Raw genomic sequence first — 19,898 nt, 5'->3', positions numbered from 1 at the left:
CAGGGAGTTTGATAAAGAGTCGGGGACCCCTCTCGGCCCCGCAATGAGGACGGTTTTATTACCAGCCTCGCCACCTCCCTCGGCAAGCCCGCCTGCGGGCCAGGCTGTGAGCCAGGCGCCGAGCCAGGCTGCGAGCCAGGCTGCGAGCCAGGTTCCGAGCCAGGTTCCTGCGAACCAGGTTCCGAGCCAGGCTGTGAGCCCGGCTACAAGCCAGGTTCCGAGCCAAACTCCACAGGCCGCTTTACTACCCGCCGCGCCGCTTCCAGCGCCGCTTCCAGCGCCGCTTCCACCGCCTCCTTTAGCCGCGCCGCTTCCAGCGCCGCTTCCACCGCCTCCTTTAACAAACCAGCCCCCCCTAACGAGCCAAGCTCCGCAGGGTGCTCCGCAGGGTGCTTTATTGCCTGCTTTGCTGCAGGCTATCCGTAGCACTTCTGAGCCTCCCGTATCGCTCGCATCGCAGCAGCCAGAGCCAAAAACGTGTGTTCCGTTCTCGAAAAGTAATCAGAGCCCTGGGTTGGAAAACGATCGAGCGGCGATGATTGCACGGGAAAGACGGGATGCGTGGGCAGCTCTGGCCAAAGATGCAGTGGAAAAAGGAGACCAGGAGTTGATTAGCTTAGCGAGCGAACTGGCTTGTCCGGTTATTTTCACCCCTCAGGCTGGTGGAGGCATGCAAGCGACAATTAGTGCTTTAGATTGGAAGATGTTATCTCAGTTGCGAGCCACGGTTATTAGTCAGTTTGGCTTTAAAAGCGAACCAGCCAAGCAAATGCTGGACTATATTTTTGACACCAGTATTCTTCTTATTAATGATTGTCGTGGCATAGTCAAATTAATCTTTACCCAACATCAGCAATTGCTTTTTAACGCCCATTGGCAAGCTTTAGTAAATGAGTGCGTGGCAGTGCAAAGACAGCAGGGTGACCCCCTCCATGGCGTCACTGTTAATGAGCTTACGGGTCTGGGACCTTTTCTTCGCACTGAGGCGCAAGCTTTAATAGGTCAGGAGAAGTGCCGGGAGGCAATGAGGTTAGTCAGACTCGCAATAGAAAGGGTAAAGGAACCAGGAGGGATACCAGTATATATGGGAATTAAACAAGGTAGAGAGGAATCATTTGGCGCTTTTATTGATAGAGCTGCGGCTGCAATTGAGAGGGCTGGAGTAGCCGAATTTATGCGCGGGGCCCTTCTCAAGCAGTGTGCGATCCAAAATTGTAATTCTGCCACTAGAAACATACTTAATACCTTAGGAGCAAATTGGACTATTGAGGAGGCATTGGAGAGGATGGCTCTTGTGCCAACCGGGCAGCAGGCTTTAGTGGTAGACGCAATTAAACAGCTAGGAGTAGGGTTGCAAGAACAGGCAAAATCTTCTCAGAGTCAGGTTTTAGCCGCGCTTGCACCTCTTCAAGCGTCAGCCGCATTTGCAGCGTCAAGTAAAAAGGGCCGCATAAAATGTTTTCGCTGCGGAGGCTTTGGACATACGCGCCAAGAGTGCCAGGCTACTGGAGTCTGGTGCCAGAAATGCCGTATGGATAATCATCATACAAGCGCTTGTAAGCGAAGGTCGGGAAACTTCTCCAGGAGCGCGTATTCCCGCAGCAACCGCGCCCAGACACAAGTTGCCGCTGCAGAGATAACACCCCCCCACGCTTTCAACCCTCCACAGCAGGGAGCCTCCAACCCGCCGCAGCAGGCAGTCTCCAACCCGCCGCAGCCGGGAGTCTCCAACCCACCACCACAGGGAGCCTCGGCATGAACCTGGCAGCCGCAGTAGACGTAACGCTGATGACTCCGCACCCGCAAAAAGTCCCTACGGGGGTTCAAGGACCTATTATTATACAAAACAAAGCGATGGGTGCGCTGCTATTTGGGAGATCTTCCGCATCTATGTTAGGACTGTTTGTTTTACCTGGCGTTATTGACGCGGATTACACGGGAGAAATTATGGTCATGGTTTATACTCCTTTTCCTCCTCTCCAAATTAACAAAGGACAAAGAATTGCTCAGCTGGTACCGCTTGAGCAAATGACGAAAGGAATACAACCCATAAAAACTCAAGAGAGGAGAGACAGCGCTTTTGGTTCTACAGGAGGACTTACTTTGTTAACTTTAAATCTTACCGAGAGACCGAAGAAAAAAGTTGAGATAGAATATAACGGACAGAAAAGGTCATTTTCAGGTCTGCTGGATACTGGAGCAGATTCCAGCATTATTAGTCCTAGCTGCTGGCCTCATCACTGGCCCTTGCAGCCGGCAGCCACTGCCGTATCCGGGGTAGGAGGATTTACCTTGGCAAGCCGTTCGCCCCCCCTTCAAGTTCACATCGACGGCAAGCAGCTGACGGCGACTTTCTCAGTGGTGCAGTTACCACCTACTGTTCAATGCCTTATAGGCCGGGACATTATGGCTCAGCTAGGGGTTGTTCTAACAAATGAACACCCTTTGGAGTAAAAGCCATTGCTTGGACTTTCCCAATTCCCATCACCTGGGTCGATGACACCCCGGTATGGGTTAAGCAATGGCCTTTGAAAGGGGAAAGTTTACAACACGCACATCAGCTCGTTTCAGAACAGTTTCAACAGGGACATTTGCGTTTGTCTACCAGCCCCTGGAATACTCCAATTTTTGTAATCAAAAAGAAATCAGGGAAATACAGACTGCTCCATGACTTGCGTGCTGTGAATGATCAGATGGAACCTATGGGCTCATTGCAACCTGGATTACCTAACCCAGCCATGATCCCGATGGATTGGCCTTTGCTGATTATTGATCTCAAGGACTGCTTTTTTACTATTGCCCTTCACCCGCAGGATATGCGACGATTTGCATTCACATTGCCCGCGATTAACAAAGAAGCACCCGATCAGAGGTTTGAATGGACCGTTCTTCCGCAAGGCATGTGGAACAGCCCCACCTTGTGTCAGCTTTATGTAAGTGCAGCTTTGCAACCTCTCAGAAAGCAATGGCCTAATACAGTGATATATCATTACATGGATGATGTATTGTTTGCTCAGCCGATGCCTTTCACACAACAACAAGTCCAGGAAATAAGAACAACACTGGCACAATATTCTTTAGTAGTAGCTCCTGAGAAAATTCAAACAACTGCTCCCTGGAAATATCTGGGATGGTCTATGACAGAACAAATTGTTAAACCTCAAAAGCTGCAATTAAAAACAAAAATAACTACCTTAAATGAAGCTCAGAGATTCTTAGGTGATTTACAGTGGTTAAAACCAATGGTGGGGATACCTAATGAACTGCTTGATGAGCTGCGTCCACTGTTAAAAGGAACTGATCCAGCTCATCCGGTGTGCATCACTGATAAGCAACAGCAGGCCATTCAGCAAATTATGGACTATGTTATGCATGGACATGTTCATCGAAGGGATCCAGAAGTACCCATAGATCTGACCATCTGGAAAGGCCCACAATATCTTTTGGGAGCACTTACACAATGTAAAAAAGAAACAGGGGAAACACGGATATTAGAATGGATCTCCCCCCCACTACAGCAAAGCAAGACTCTTCTTCAAAAAATTGAAATGTTAGCAAATTTGATAAAGAAGGGCAGAGAAAGGATGTTGCAGGTAGCTGGGTCAGAACCAGCTGCCATCAAGATTCCAATGAAGAAGGATACCTTGGACTGGTATTTGACTAATTCAGAGGAAATGCAGGAAGCCCTTTTGGGTGCATGTTGCCCTATTGAAACACACCAGCTTCGACCAGCATCTATTCAATGGATAGGGGACTGGGACTGGATAACTCGTCCAAAGCGAGAGAATTCTCCTATCTCAGGTGCTATTACTGCATTTACAGACGCTGGCAGGAAATCAAGAACTGCTGCAATAACCTGGCAAGAAAAGGGAGTATGGAAGCATCACATTCTGCAAGCAGAAGCAGTGGACAGCCTACAAACCATGGAACTGTTAGCAGTGGTATGGGCAATGGTACAATTTAAGGAACCTTTGAATGTTGTTACAGACTCTCTGTATGTAGCAGGAGTTGTAGCAAGAATTGAAGATGCTTCCATAAAAGAGGTGCAAAATCAAAGACTATATGAACTACTATTGCAGCTAAAAAGAGCTACAAGATCCAGGGAACATGCTTATGCTGTAATACATATTAGAAGTCATAAATGGAAGGTTGGTTTAGGTGAAGGAAATGATAGGGCAGATAGATTGGTTACTATTACCCAAAGTACACCTCTGTCAAGTCACCAATTGGCTCGAGAAGCTCACTCAATGTTTCACCAGAATGCAAAAGGCTTAAGCAGAGAATTTAAGATAACACTCTCAGAAGCTAAAGCCATTGTGAGGGCTTGCCCTATTTGTAGTCACCATAATGGGGGAAGTGGTTTAGGCCTAGGAGTAAATCCACGAGGCCTGCAAACAAATGAATTGTGGCAAATGGACGTTACACATGTCCCTAGTTTTGGCAACCTAAAGTATGTACATGTGTCCGTTGATACTTATAGCAAATATATATGGGCAACAGCTCAGTCAGGAGAAAAAGCTATACATGTAGAAAGACATCTGTACAGTTGCTTTGCAGTGATGGGTACACCAAAAAGAATTAAAACAGATAATGGTTCTGCCTATACTAGTCATAGAATAGGGAAATTCTTTAGAAATTGGGGGATTGAACATGTTACAGGTATTCCTAATTCCCCAACAGGGCAGGCCATCATTGAAAGGGCACATGGTACCTTAAAGAAGTATTTAGCCAAACAGGAAGAGGTAACTGACCCCCACTCCAGATTACTAAAAAGCTTATTTGTGATCAATCATTTGTGTGTGTTTGGTGATGTAGGGCAGCCCCCAGCAGAACTACACTATAAGCCACCAGAAACTGGTGAGCAGGAAAAAGAGGTATGGGTAAAATACCGAGACCCCAAGAGAGGGCTGTGGAAGGATCCTGCTAAGGTCCTGTTCTTGGGAAGGGGATATGTTTGTATTTCCACCCCTACAGGAGCATTGTGGGTACCTGCCAAGTGGACTAAACCTGTTCTTGATGCAGCGCCTGGTGGATCAACTCACAGAAGAGGACAAGGACCGTCTGGAGAGGAAGCTGTTCCTGATCCTGAGACCACTACTGCTTCAACTGAAGGGACACTCGAAGGCGATCGACAGGGCCATAACACGCAGTTGCCGGACAACCAGGGAACTGATTGACATTATTGAATCATTATCATCTTTCCATATAAAAGGACCGGCAAAAGAGAACTGCCTTGAATGTCACAGCCCACATTGTGCTGCTTTGGTTGCACTGTGTTGTGGGGGTTGTGACAGGACTTTTTGGGTGGATCAGTTGTCACTTTTTCATTTATGGTGTAATACCTGTAATTATGAACATAACTGGGAACATAATTGGGAGTGGGCACTACGGAATGAAACAGGACTAAACACTGCCTCAGCTTTAGCTCTTTATGAGTCACATGAGCAGAAAATCTTGGCTTATTATCGGTGGGAGGTACAGTGTATTTTGAAAAGGGTTAAAGCTCAAAGTGCATCATATATTACCTCTGTAAGGTGTAGAAAACTGGTGCCTTTAACACAACATTCCATTGTAGGGCCTATAAAAGGAGATCCCAATCAGGCATTAGACAACTGCATTAGAAGGTTACAAAGGTGTGGTCTTCGGGCCTCAGGAACAGTAAGGTTAAAAACTGATAAGAAGAAGAAGGTCAAAGTAAAACCAGAAAAATGAGGTTTCCTTTTATTATATTACTTGGTGTAGTGGTAGCTGAAGAATTAAAAGTAACACATTTTAGTCAATCTAGAGATAATGTATGGTTAACACTTGCTAGGCAGATTAATCAGACATCGCTTTGTCTCAGCATTGGAGGAGTTACTAACCCCTTTCGAACATGTTTGGTAGGACTTCCAGTATGGTCTCCTCAAGAATTCTGCAGTTTTATTAACAACCGTGCCTTATGTATGAGCAGTATGGTAAATATTAAATTGCCTAAAGGGTATACTGCCAGTCAGAGTGACGGCTACCGTCAATGCCTGTTAATTCAATCACTTAATATTCCTTTGCATTCTCCACCTGAGGAGTTGGAGCTTTTCGGGAGTGCAAATGCTAGCATGACCAGCACTTCCAACGGTGGGTGGTTTAGCTTTGATTATTCTAATCCTCAAAAGATGAATCCACATACACAAACGTGGGCTACCCTGGATTCAGCCCTAAAGCCAAACATAGTGTCTAAACAACTCTACAATCATTGTAAAGGCTCTAGCATCATAACACCTAAGAAATTACCTACGGGTATATTTCTAATTTGCGGAGATAGAGCCTGGAATGGTATACCTGCCCAGCCTCAGGGTGGACCTTGTTATTTAGGCAAGTTATCTTTATTCCACCCTAATATATCTGTGCTAATGCAATTAAGCCATAAGATAAGCAGGCAAAAGCGTAGCTTACATAATTTAGACTGTAGTCAAATAGGAGATCCGTGGTTCTGGAGTAAATTTAAGCAAGTGATGGTTTCAGCTTTCCTACCATGGGGTGCTGCCAGCAAAGCGTTGACTCTAGCAAAACAAATAGGGTGTTGGGCTAAGGGTGAACTGAATAAAACTTCACAGATATTAGATATGTTAACTTCAGATGTACAAAGTGTTAATCACGCTGTTCTACAAAATAGAGCTGCTATAGATTTCTTATTATTAGCACAAGGCCATGGGTGTGAAGAGTTTGAAGGAATGTGTTGCATGAACTTATCTGATCATTCTGTATCTATTCATGCTAAGTTGAAAGAGCTATGGCTAGGTTTTAACAAACTTAAGGAAGAAGAAGGATTGGGTATTGATGAGTGACTGAAAAGTTTCGGATTGGGACCCTGGCTAAGAAACCTTATAACATATGCTATAGGGATATTAGGGGTAGTCTTATTACTTTTACTTATATTACCTTGTTTCTGTAGCTGTATTCAAAAGATGGTTAATAGGATGATAGAGAAAACCTGGCAAACTAAACTCCTTTCTCAAAAAGAAAAAAGCAGGGGAAATGTCGGGAGTTTAGTTCAAGCATGGCTTAAAGAAAAAGGCCATGAAGGCATACAATTGAGAGAAAAGTAACAGGTAGCTGTGAAGCAGTTCCCAGCCTGACTTCTATAAACAATTAGACTCTTTCAGGCATCATTGTATAAACAATAAAGTTCTCAGGCAGTCTTCTCATAACAAGTGTAACACTCTCTCTGGGAAAAGATGGCACCCTGAGAACAGATGTGGAAGTTTTGGGAACCGTTCATAACACAGTGAGAACACTGGTTTTGTTTTGTGTAAACAATCAACGGTGTAGTAAAACAAAAGGTGTGGTTAGAGTTTTCTCTGTTAGCCTATCATAAACCTGTATTTCGGAATATGCATGAAGTTCGTTAACACTATTATTTAAGCTGACTGATCGATCAATAAATCGAGTTCGATGCATCACAGGATGGTCGTTCTCCCCTCACTTCAACAGGAGATTCAGGCAAAAGCTTTGTTTCTTCCTTGGAGAAACTCCTGCTGAGTCATGGGGTGGAGAAATGGCACACAGCAGCCACCATAGAACCCATAAAACCCTCCAGAACCCCTAGACTTCTAAAATTCCATCTCAGAGAGGAGACTGGGAGTGGCTGGATCCAATCCCAGCCCCAGACATTGACAAAGGTGCAAAAGATTGGACAGGGGGAATTGAACTTATCCCACAGAATTAATGATGGTATACCAGACAGATTTCTAGAAATTCTGATCATGCTTAGACAGAAAGATCTTGATTAGAGTTATTTCCTCCACAGCACTGGAGCTCTAACAATTAGAATATTCTTCCCTGGAAAGGAATTTTGAAGTCAACAGGTCCTGTCTGGAGTTGTTGGAGTCCATTGCAGGCAGAGCCTCCTGCTCCAGCAGGAACTGCCTTTCCTGTGCCATCAGCAGGGCAGGTCCCGCTGCAGGAAAAGCCCCAGGCCAGACCCAGCACAGGGAAGGGCTCGGGCACAAGGGCAGAGTGTCATGCTGGGAGCTGTGCCAGGCAGAGCCTGAGGCACCAAAGGCACCTTGGCAGCAGCAGCTGCTTGCAGGCCATGGCCAGAAGCCTCCCTTGGCAGCCCGGCCTTGGGGCCACCACTGCAGAGCTGCTGCCTCAGGGCTCATTCCTGGCTGGGCTCTGAAAAGCCACTTCTGCTCCAGGAGCCTGACTGGGAAGCCATTGGCCCCAGCACCTTGGGGACAAGATATTAATGACAAAACTCTTCATGCCAGCAGAGCCAAGGCAGGGGCAGAGGAAAGGGCAGAGCCAGGCCCAGGGGACAGGGCTGCCATGGTGATGGCTGTGAGGTCACTGCCCCAGCAGCAGCCTGGCTGCCCTCAGCAGGCATTCTGGCCAGAAGCCTTGTGAGGGCACCCAGCACATCAGAGAACCCACAATGCAGGAATTCTGTCACTGGGGATGACAGGGTTTCAATGGGCAAGGCTACACAAATCTCCTGCTCTTGGACAATTCCTGGGATAGGGAATCCACTTCTCTGAAAAAATGGTTGCCATTTTGTGCCACTCTCATAATTATAAAATATTTCCTCTTTCTAACAAATGAAAATCTACCCTCATTCAATTTAGAGATATTGAGCCTGTCACTGCAAAATTTGGGAGAAAATGCCTTTGACCACATTTTTCCATTTTCACAGTCCTTGGAGAGGAACCAAAAATCTCCCAAGATGGGATTTGGAGGCCTCATCACATAACCAGCAGAGATGGGCTGATGGCTCTGGGGTTGTTCCAGATTACAAGGCAAGACGTACTCTATTGCCATCTCTATGGCAGTTGTCTTGTCAAGTGGGCAGTTTTCCTTCTCTCTCTGACTGGACATCTGCTTATAATGGGCTATTGAATGTCACTGCATGACTGATAAGAACTACAGCATCCCATTGTGAGATGTGAGTCCAGAGGGAGGAGCCAAGCATTGCTACCCAGATATAATCTGGAGATTCTGGAATACCAGAACAGCTTTCTGCACTGGATTCCCCAGAGGAACAGCAGCTGTCTCTTCTTCCACTGGATTTTCAGAGGAAGAATACATCCTTTTCTACAGGACCGCCTGCTCCAACAGAACCACACCTGACGCTGCAGGAGGGCTGCAGCCACATTTCCAATTGGACTGCCGCCAACACCCTGACCCACAGGGTGTCAGGTTGAGTTGTGACCCTGTCAATGTTGTTCCAATGTACTGCATTGTTTATTTGTTTAATTTTCTTCCCTAATAAAGAACTGTTATTTCCTGCTCCCATATCTGTGCCTGAGAGCCCCCTTTATTTCAAAATTATAACAATGTAGAGGGAAGAGGGCTTACATTTTCAATTTTAGGGGAGGCTCCTGCCTTCATTAGCTGACACCTGTCTTTTCAAACATTAACAAGGGGAAAGTTTCAAAGCCTCAGCTATACAGCAAACAAAGTTTGGAGGAACAAATCAAATGGGAATTGGGGATGTTCTATTAGTTCCAGAAGCAGGATGAAATTTATTAGGACAGGATTTACAGGTGCATTTTGACATTCTCTGGAGTGCTCCCAGAGAAAGGGAAAATGGTAGTAAAGCTTCTCCAATTAAGGGAAGAAATCAAGGAGAAAATTCAAGAGATGATTTGGGCAAAACCAAAAAACTGAGGTAAATTGAACATGAAACCTATAGTAATAAAAATAGTTAATGTGAACCATCCAGTTCAGCTATGACAATATCCACTCTCCCTGGAGGGGAGATGGGGACTGCAGCCACTGATCCAGGACCTACTTGAGGACAGGATCTTAGAACCATGTATGTCCCCCCATAATACACCCATATTACCAGTAAAGAAGTCAGATGGGACTTACAGGCTTGTCTAAGATTGGAGAGAAGTGAACAAAAGAACAGTGAATCGGTACCCAGTAGTGCCTAATCCCTATACACTCCTAAGTAACATCCCAGTGGTTTAGCGTGATAGACCTAAAAGATGCTTTTTGGGCATACCCACTGGCAGAGGAAAGTGGGTTATATTTACTCTTGAATGGGAGAACCCCGATTCTGGGAGAAAGCAACAGCTTCAGTGGACTGGGTTACTCCAAGGGTTTTCTCAATCCCCAAACTGTTGTTATCTTCTTGTATTTCATATTTCTAAAGTCCCATATTGTCACAAACATATTTCTAAAGTCTCGTACCTTCTCGGTGATATTTCTTGGGGGCAGTTCTTCACATCACAGACTTCACCTCCTTCATGTTGCTGCTTCTTAGTCAGGGCTCCTTCCAGGCTCTCCCTGACTGGCCAAGCCCAGCCCCTTTTATCCCAGTTTTCTTCACTAGCTACAGCTGCAGCCCAATTAAGGACATCGCAGCTGCAGCCCATCAAGAACAACCAGCGCTTATCGGGGCAAGGCCTATATACAGATATTCAAATACAATACAGATATTTTACTAGGCCTCCTACTATACCAAACCTCTTTGGTCAAGCCCTAGGAGAAGTAACACAACTCTTCTCCATTAAACCTGAGATAAAGCTCATCCAATATGTAAATTATTTGCTTCTCTCAGGATGGGAAGAAAAAGAAGCTTGGGAATCCACCATAGTGTTGTTAAATTTTCTGGGGCACCAAGGACTTCAGGTATCAAAAGGGAAACTCGAATTTGTAGAAAGTGAAGTGAAATATCCAGGACATATGATTTGTCAAGGGAGCTGGGGGCTGAACCCTGAGAGAATTACAGGAATAGTCTCACTGCCACGGCCAAAAACTAAGAAAGAAGTCAGAAGGTTTTAGGCCTGTTGGGATATTGTAGGCTATGGATTGGAGGATACACGCAGGCCATCTGGTTCTTGTGTGAAAAGTTAATTGGAGAGATTAGGTGGGAAAAAGACAATGAACAAACGTTTGAAGCTGTGAAGCAAAAATTAGTCAGTGCACCAGCCCTGAGTCTTCCTGCCTTAGACAAACCCTTCTATCTGTCTGTGGATATAGAAAAAGAGGTAGCACATGAAGTGTTAGCCTAGGACTGAGGAGGATCCAGGAAACCAGTGGCCTATTTATCAAAATTACTAGAGCCTGTCAGCCAGGGGTGGCCAACCTGCATTCAGGTGCAGCAGTGACTTCCCTACTCATAGCAGAAAGCAAAAAATTAACCATTTAATTGAAAATTGAAGATATATGTCCCAGACTCAGTAACGAGTATCCTGAGAAATGGCTCACTGATTCCCAAATGCTAAAGTATGAAGCCATCTTAATAGATAATGTTTTAGAGCCAATCGTCAGTAACCAACTCAACCCTGCCCCGTTTTTGTATGGAGAACCAGATGAGGCACTAATACATAATTGCCTAGAGGTTATAAACTGTCAAACTAGAGTAAGAGAGGATGTAACAGATCAACAACTCCAAAGCGAAAAACAATTGTACATCGATGGATCTTCACAGGTAATAAAGGGGCACAGGGTATTGGGGTACGCTATAGTGCAGGAAGGGTTGGTAGCCATAGAAAAGAGAAAGTTACTTTCCAACTGGTCAGCCCAGGCATTGAGTTGTATGCCCTAAAACAAGCTCTGGATATATTAGCACAGAAAAGGGGAACAATATATACAGACTGAAAATACACTTTTGGAATAGTGCATATATTTGGAAAAAATTGGGAAGAGAGGGGGCTATTAAACTCAAAGGGAAAAGGATTGATTCACAAAAAATTTCTTTTAGAACAGTTAGAAACCTTACAATTACCAGAGGAAGTAGCAGTGGTGTATGTTAAAGGACATAAAAAAGGGGCAACTCAGGAGGAGCGAGGGAACAATTAGGCTGATCTAGAGGCTAAAAATGCAATTGAATCAGAGACAAAAACACTAATAATAGTATTGACACCCATGAGAGAAATGCAAAAAGTCCCTGTATTCAGTGGGACAGAAGAGGAAGAACTCCTTAAAAGAGGAGCCAAGAAAGATAAAAAAGAGAAGTGGAGATTAGCAGATGGAAGGCAAATGTTGAATAATCTCCTGGCCAGGAAAATGCTAGAAGGCATACATGGAACAACACATTCGGGTACACAAGCGCTAAGTGATCAATTTCTAAGGGATTTGGGATGCAAAGGAATTTTCAGAATAGCTAAGCAAGTAACTGGAGGGTGTGTGATATGCCAACAAGTGAATAAGAAAATCATGAGGAAAACACCCAGAAGAGGGTGACAACTAGCCTTAGAGCCCTTCCAAAACATCCAAGTAGACTTTACTGAGCTTCCCCAGGTACAATGGCAGAAATTTTTGCCACTGATAGTAGATCACGTGACTCATTGGGTAGAGGTGGTACCCACTGTGAAAGCCAATGCCAATGTTGTGAGTAAAACACTTCTAGAATCAATCATTCCCTGATATGGGATGGCAAACAGGATTGATTCAGACTGGGGAACTCATTTCACATTAAAGATATTGCAGAAAGTTGTTCAGGCCCTGGGAGTAAAATGGGAATTACACACTCCATGGCATCCACAGAGTTCTGGTCAGGTTGAGAGAATGAATCAAACTCTTAAAAGAGCTCTATTTAAGCTAATGATTGAAACCCAAGTGTCATGGATAAAATGTCTCCCTTTGGCCTTATTAAGAATTATTAAGAATTAGAACCCAACCCCAGTCAGATCTGGGGGTGTCACCCTATGAAATTATGTTTGGGTTTCCCTTTTGGACCTCACCCCAGAAGGTTGCCACCTATGAGGAAGGGGAAACCAATGTCAAGAAATTTGTTATGTCCATAGCACAAACCTTAGAAGGGCTAAGACATAAAGGGGCAATTACTTAATCTACCAGCCTGGATTGCAGAATCCATAATATTAATCCTGGGGATTGGGTGATGATCAAGCCACAGGGAGATCAGCCTCTAACTCCCCAGTGGGAAGGTCCCTTTCAGGAACTGCTCACCACCGAATCGGCCGTGTAAACTGCAGAGCAGGGATGGATTCATGGCAACAGAGTCAAAGGCCCAGAAGAAGAGCCCAAAGAGTGGACTGTAACATACAGGCCAGGTGAAACAAGATTGACTCTCAAGCAGAGACTGAAAGACAACCAGAAAAACACCAAGACACCCAAAAAGTGGAGTCAAGCTTCCAGCAACCAGCTTGAGAACTCTTCCTGTTTTAATGGATGAGAAATACCAGCATTTGTTGAGGAGAAGTACACAAGGGACTGTAAAAGGTAATGGGACAGCTTCTTTAAGAAAATAAGACAAAAGAAGGGAAGCAAGACTGGGTTGGCCCCTTTGTTTGCTACCAAGAAGGTTCCATACCCCTGCTGTGGGTAACAACCCCGTAGGCATGGTAAGGTGGGGAGAAAAGGCCATACCAGACCTCTATAATTCCTCAGTTGTCTTTTAATTCAACAGGGACTGGAGGGCAGGACTGAGTTGGCCTCTGTACTGACCTCTAAAATACACTGACTATGGATAGCAGCCACATAGGCACGGTAGATGGGAGTCAAAGCCATACTGGACCTCCGGGATGCCATTTTGTGCATTCCAAATAAATGTGTCTAAGGAAAACCGGAGATTTTTTTCTCCTGTTCCCACTGTCCTTGGCCACATCAACAGATGCTGGTGTGACTCATTCAAGAGAGACAGAAATTTTTTTACTTAAATTGTTCGTGCAAAATTACTTCTACAAAAAGAAAAGGAGGTTTGTTATAGATGAGTAATTCTATGGTTGACTCTCACAGTTAAGGGGTGAATATTAATTATATGTTAAGAGAAGTTTTGTAGATGTATAGTTATCCTTCCTCTCCCCCTTGCATTGTTATCACAGGATGGCCTCAGTAGCTGGGGCATTTGGGAGGGTCGGCTTGTTATTATGGCAGCACCTGACATCCAATCAAGGTGTAAGACAGTGATCTCCACCACTAGACAGAGAAAAAGGAGTCGATTGACAAGACTTTGGGAGGGGCTAGAGGTGTAAAAGACAGAGCATCCATTTTGTAGATGAGCACATGGTGACTGAATTCTTTGCTTCCGGCACTGTATTATTTTCTTTATTCAGTCTTCTGTTGTATTTGAAAAGATATGAAATCAAGAACCTTCTGTTGTATTTTGATAAGGACTTAATAAACCATTGAAAATATTGAAAGTGAAAATCATGTCTCACATGGGGTTGGGGAATCTGAGGCATGGCTGTCCAAAATGGACTCCAGTTCCAATGTATAACTCTTCTGACATGGCCAGACCTCCTTAGGAGCAGCACTACATCAATATCAGGAACGGAATGCTGCAATCACCTCTTCTCAAAAGAGAAAATTAATAAAATACAGTCTTTAAAATAGGATTACATATTTCTTAGAAGCTCATTGAAACATTTCTCTGTAACTGTAAAAGGAAATCTTCCTGATGAGCTGCTCCAGACCAGAGGGAAATCAAGGCAGAGCCATGGTTTGGCAGGACTTGCTTGATCCTAATGAGTTCTGAGGTGCATTTGAAGCTGAGCCCTTGAACCTCAGGGCCTGAGAGGAGATTGCACAAACCTTTCCAGGAGTCAAAGTCAGAGAAAAGACCCAAAGTGTCTCAAAACATGAATGGGTCCCACTGAGGTCCCTCTCCAACACAGGCTCCTCATGGACTCCTTGCAGGAGAGAATTGGAGGCCAGGATGGCACAAAAACCTCTCAGAGATGGAGAGTGGAGAAAAAAAATTCAAAGTACCTTAAAACCTTGAATACCTCAAAGCATTAATGAGCCCCACTGAATGTCAGTACAAAGCTCTCAAGGGACTCATTAAAATAGATAATTGGTGCCATGATTGCACAAACCTCTCACAGAGTCTGTATCCAAAGGGCAACACCAAGTACCTTAAAATAACTGAAGTACCTTGAAGCATTAATGACCCCCAATGAGTGTTGTTACTGACAAAGCCTCTCCAGGGACTTTAGTAGATAATTGGAGGCCATGAGTGCACAAACCTCTCAGAGACTCCAAGGCAAAAGCCAAACCCAAAGTCCTTTGAAAAACCTGCAGTACCTGCAGGGAGCATTAAGGCACACCCAGGGCCATTCCTGGCCAAGGCTCCCCAGGGACTCCTTCCAGCAGATCCTTGAGGTCACTGGGATGTGGGCTAGGGGGGCTGCTGAGGGCAGGACAAGGGCGTGACAGTGCCCAGCCTGGCTGGGGCTGTGCCAGGAGGCCCCAGTGCCTCAGGACAAGGTGTCTCCTCACAGCCCTTGGTGGCACAGACCCTGCTGTGCCCCAGGGCACCAAGACTTGGCTTCTCTTTGTCCCCACCTGTCATCACTGCCTCCAGTTCTCTGCTCTGCCTGGGGCCTGGGGACACTTTCTCAGTCATGTCCCTCAGTGGGACCCATTAAAAGTCTAAGAAACTTTGGAGTTGGATTCTGACTTGGACTTCTGGAGAGGTTTCTTCAGCTCCCTCTCAGGGACTGATGTTCAGGGCCTGAGCACAAAGCCCCAGAGGCTCATTAAAGTCCTGGTGCTGTGTCTGTGCTGATGAGCTGGGCTGGGCTCCTGGCACAGAGGCAGCTCCTGGTAACCAAGAAGAGCTTCAAAAGCACATTTCTCTTAATGAGCAGCTCTTCTGCCAGCCCAGCAGGGCTGGGGCACTGCCTGCAGCCACCCCAAGCACACCACAGAGGCACAGAGAGCTTCAATCAGTCAGGGCTGGGAAGGGGCTGAGAAGTGCCTGGGGCAGAATCACTGCCAGCCCTTGGCACAGGAACCTCTGGCTGCAGGACAATGCAGCTGCAGCTCCTGGAGCCATCTCCTCAAGCTGGAACATCCCAATGCCTACAGACCCTGTGAGTATTTTCTCTGATTGTCTCTTGTGCAGAGCAGCCAGGGGTGCCCAGGGCTGTCCTGCAGAGCAGGGTCCTGCAGCCCAGGGCGCTGTGCTGGGGCAGGGACTCTGCTGCTGCCAGGGAACGCTCTCAGCCAGCCCTGGCAGCTGCTGCCAGCTCTGGGGGACAAGATGTGGGTGGGAGGAGACAACTGGTCAGGCTTGGAAGTGTTCTCCTTGTGTGGTGAGGATGCTGCATTGTTCAGGGCTCCTCTTAGCATGGCATTTAACGGCAGCACATTTCCAAGTACATTATACAGGGAGCATAGCAAGGCAGGGGCTACATAAAAGCGAAAATCCTGCTTTTTTAATATACTGCTCTGGGTTGCCTGGATGGAGCCTATAGATTTTCATCTTTCAGTTCAGAATGGAATAATAAAAACATTTTGTCTCAGATCTGAATAAAGCAGGCAGTGACAGATATCTGCACAAGGCCCCTTTGAGGCAGCATCAGTGTCGGTTTTCCAGGCTCCTCAGGGTTGCTCTGACATTCCTATCAGAGTCTGCAGACCCAGAGCATCCCCTGGGCAGTGCCAGAGCTGGGAGGGGTCTTCAGGGCAGAGCTGAGCCCCCAGGGCTTGGCTGGGCTCTGGCAGCACTGGCAGGGCCCAGCCCTGGGCACAGGGAAGCAGCTGCTGGCAGGGATAGCTCCAGGCAGCAGAGCCCTGGGCAGGCAGTGGGGGGAAAGTACCCCCAAGATGTGCTGGGATATTTAAAGTCCTCTCCAAACCCAACTATTCCATGATTACTTTTCTTACAGATCACCATGCCAAGAGAGCTCAAATGTCCAACAGCAGCTCCATCAGCCACTTCCTCCTGCTGGCATTGGCAGACACACGGCAGCTGCAGCTCCTGCACTTCTGCCTCTTGCTGGGCATCTCCCTGGCTGCCCTCCTGGGCAACGGCCTCATCATCAGCACCATAGCCTGCGGCCACCACCTGCACACACCCATGTTCTTCTTCCTGCTCAACCTGGCCCTCAGCGACCTGGGCTCCATCTGCACCACTGTCCCCAAAGCCATGCACAATTCCCTTTGGGACACCAGGGACATCTCCTACAAAGGATGTGCTACACAGCTCTTTTTCTTTCTCTTCTTTATTGTGGCAGAGTTTTATCTCCTGACCATCATGTGCTACGACCGCTACGTGTCCATCTGCAAACCCCTGCACTACGGGACCCTCCTGGGCAGCAGAGCTTGTGCCCACATGGCAGCAGCTGCCTGGGCCAGTGCCTTTCTCTATTCGCTGCTGCACACAGCCAATACATTTTCCCTGCCCCTGTGCCATGGCAATGTCCTGGGCCAGTTCTTCTGTGAAATCCCACAGATCCTCAAGCTCTCCTGCTCAAATTCCTCACTCAGGGAACTGGGGCTAATTGCAGTTAGTGCCTGCTTGCTATTTGGTTGTTTTATGTTCATTGTTTTCTCCTATGTGCAGATCTTCAGGGTCGTGCTGAGGATCCCCTCTGAGCAGGGGCGGCACAAAGCCTTTTCCACCTGCCTCCCTCACCTGGCTGTGGTCTCCCTGTTCATCAGCAGTGCCATATTTGCTCACCTGAAGCCTCCCTCCCTCTCCTCCCCATCCCTGGATCTGGCTGTGTCAGTTCTGTACTCAGTGGTGCCTCCAGCCCTGAACCCCCTCATCTACAGCCTGAGGAACCAGGAGCTCAAGGCTGCTGTGAGGAGACTGATGACTGGATGCTTTCAGGAACATTAAACTGCTGGTCAATTTCCGCAAATCACTTGTAATAAAACTAGTTTTTGATACTTCTTGTTGGTTTCATTTTGGAGATTTCTTTCCTTTGTTTTAGTTTTTCCATTCTGTCCACAAAGAAACATCATTGCTTGTGCCATTTCTCATTTTGTTTCTCTCCACCTTCCCTGTGGCCACAGACTGTGTCAATGGGGGACTGCACTCTTGGTGTATTTAAAGGAAGTAAAGGATGTCCCAGCAAAATTTTCTGCAGAGATGTCCTTTTGTTGCCTTCTCTGGAGCTGCAGCAGCAATGTCTGTGTGCAGAGCTGGGGGCAGATGATTGCTGGCACATCAGCCCTGCTCCTGCTGGCCACACCATTCCTGAGCCAGGCCAGGAGCCATTTGCCTTCTTGGCCACCTGGTCACACTGATGGCTCATGTCTGGCCTGCTGTCCATCAGTCCCTGCAGGTCCCTTTCTGCCTGGCTGCTGTTCAGCCACTCCATCCCCAGCCTATAGCACTGGGGCCAAATTGCAGGGCCTGGTACTTGGATTTTTTAAACCTGAAATTGCTGGATTCAGCCCTTCAATCCAGCCTGTCCAGGTCTCTGCAAAGCCCTTCTATGCTCCCACAGATCAACACTCACATCCAGCTTGGTGTCATCTGCAAAGATGTCCTAGGTTCCAGGGGCCCCCTCAGTGTTACAATGGCCTCTTGGTTACACAAGGCCCTGCACTGTCACAGTGTTCTCCTTGGGTCTATGAGACCATGCAGAGCAACAATGGTCTCCTTGCTTCCGTGGGGCCCCAAAATGTGACAATGGACTCCTTGGTTCCATGGGGCTTCACATGTTCTTGTTTGTGCTGCAGTTTCACAGTGGCCCCTTGGTTCCATGAGGCCCCAGAGTGTCACAATGGCCCCATGGGTACATGAGGTCCCACACTGTCACCATGGTCTCTGTAGTTCCACAAGTCCCCTCAGTGTCGCAATGGACTCCTTGTTTCCACAAGGCCACACAGTGTCACAACGTTCTTCCAGATCCCCTGAGGCCCCTTGGTGACACAGGATCCTGCACTGTCACAAAGTCCCCTTGGTTCCATGAGGCCCCGCAGTGTCAGAATGGCCCCTTGGTTCCACTGGGTCCTGGAGTCTCCCAATGGTCTCCTTGGTGTTCTAGTGTCAAAATGGTGAAACCCCTTGGTTACACAAGGCCCTGCAGTGTCAAATGGCCTCTGTGGTTCCACAAGGACCCAGAGTGTCACGGTGCACTGCCTGGTTCCATTTGCCCTCAGAGCACAACAGTGGACTCCTGGTTCTGTGGGGCTGCATGGTGTCACCATGGTCCTCTTAGTTCCATGAGGCTCTGCAGTGTCCCAATGGCCCCAGTGTCCCAATCATCACAGAATGACAGAATCAAATAGGCTGGAAAAGACCTTTGGAATCATCAAGTCCAACCAATGCCCTAATACTACCTTGTCACACAGACCATGGCGCTAAGTGCCACTGAAGAGGGACAGGGACTCTGCCACCTCCCCTGGCCAGCCATTCCAATTCTCACTCACCCTTTCTGTGAAGAACTCCTTCCTATTTTCCAGCCTGAACCTCCCCTGGTGCCGCTTAAGGCTGTGTCTTCTTGTCCTGCCCTCCAGCAGATCCACACTCACACCCAGCTTGGTGCCATCTGCAAGTTGTGAATGGTGGACTCGATCCCCTCACCCAGATCACCAGTGAAGATATTAAACATGACTGGGCCCGACACAGATCCCTGGGGGACACCAGCAGTGCCTGGACACCAGCTGGGTGCAGCACCATCCCCACCACTCTCTGAGCCCAGCCTCCAGCCAGCTCTTAAATCTCCCAGCGAGGAGGGAACCTGCCCAAGCCGTGGGCTGCAGCTTTTCCAGGGAATGCTGTCAGAGACAGTGTCAAAGTCTTTGCTGAATTCCAGGCACACAACATCCACAGACTTTCCTGCATCCATAGGTGGGTCACCTGGTCATAAAAGGAGATCAGATCACTCAGGCAGGACCTTCCACTCCTAAATCCATGCTGGCTGGCCCTGACCCCTCGGCCATCCTGTGGGTGCCCTGGTATGGCACTCAGGGTGATCTGTTCCATAACCTTGCTGGGCACCCAGGTCAGGCTGACAGGCCTGGAGGTCCCCAGATCCTCCTTCCAGCCCTTCTTGGGGATGGGCTCACACTGGCACCTCCAGTCCTCTGGGACCTCCCTGCTGAGCCAGCACTGATGGTAAATGATGGAGCACAGCCTGGGGAGCTCATCCACAGCTCCCTCAACCTCCTAGGATGGATCCTGTCTGTTCCCATACACTTGTGAGCATCTGAGTGGCTCAGCAGGTCACCCACTGCTTCCTCCTGGATTCCAGGGGCTGTTCTGCTGCCTG

The 19,898-nt window shown here is 47.3% G+C and overlaps 1 protein-coding gene across 1 annotated transcript in view; it reads right to left on the bottom strand.

Moving 5' to 3' along the window:
• Positions 1-203: 203 nt before the first annotated feature.
• The window catches only part of LOC134413846 (olfactory receptor 14J1-like), a gene marked incomplete at its 5' end in the record, with an annotated part of 96,600 nt that continues 76,905 nt past the window's right edge, over positions 204-19,898 (bottom strand). The window contains one exon of the mRNA XM_063147887.1: positions 204-335. Within this exon, the coding sequence (XP_063003957.1) occupies positions 204-335 (132 nt within the window). The remainder of the gene's footprint in view (positions 336-19,898) is intronic.

This window comes from Melospiza melodia, unplaced genomic scaffold (genome assembly GCF_035770615.1).
Source record: "Melospiza melodia melodia isolate bMelMel2 unplaced genomic scaffold, bMelMel2.pri scaffold_54, whole genome shotgun sequence".
In the NCBI taxonomy this organism is placed as follows: Eukaryota; Metazoa; Chordata; class Aves; order Passeriformes; family Passerellidae; genus Melospiza; species Melospiza melodia.
This window is presented reverse-complemented; position numbering and strand designations above follow the sequence as displayed.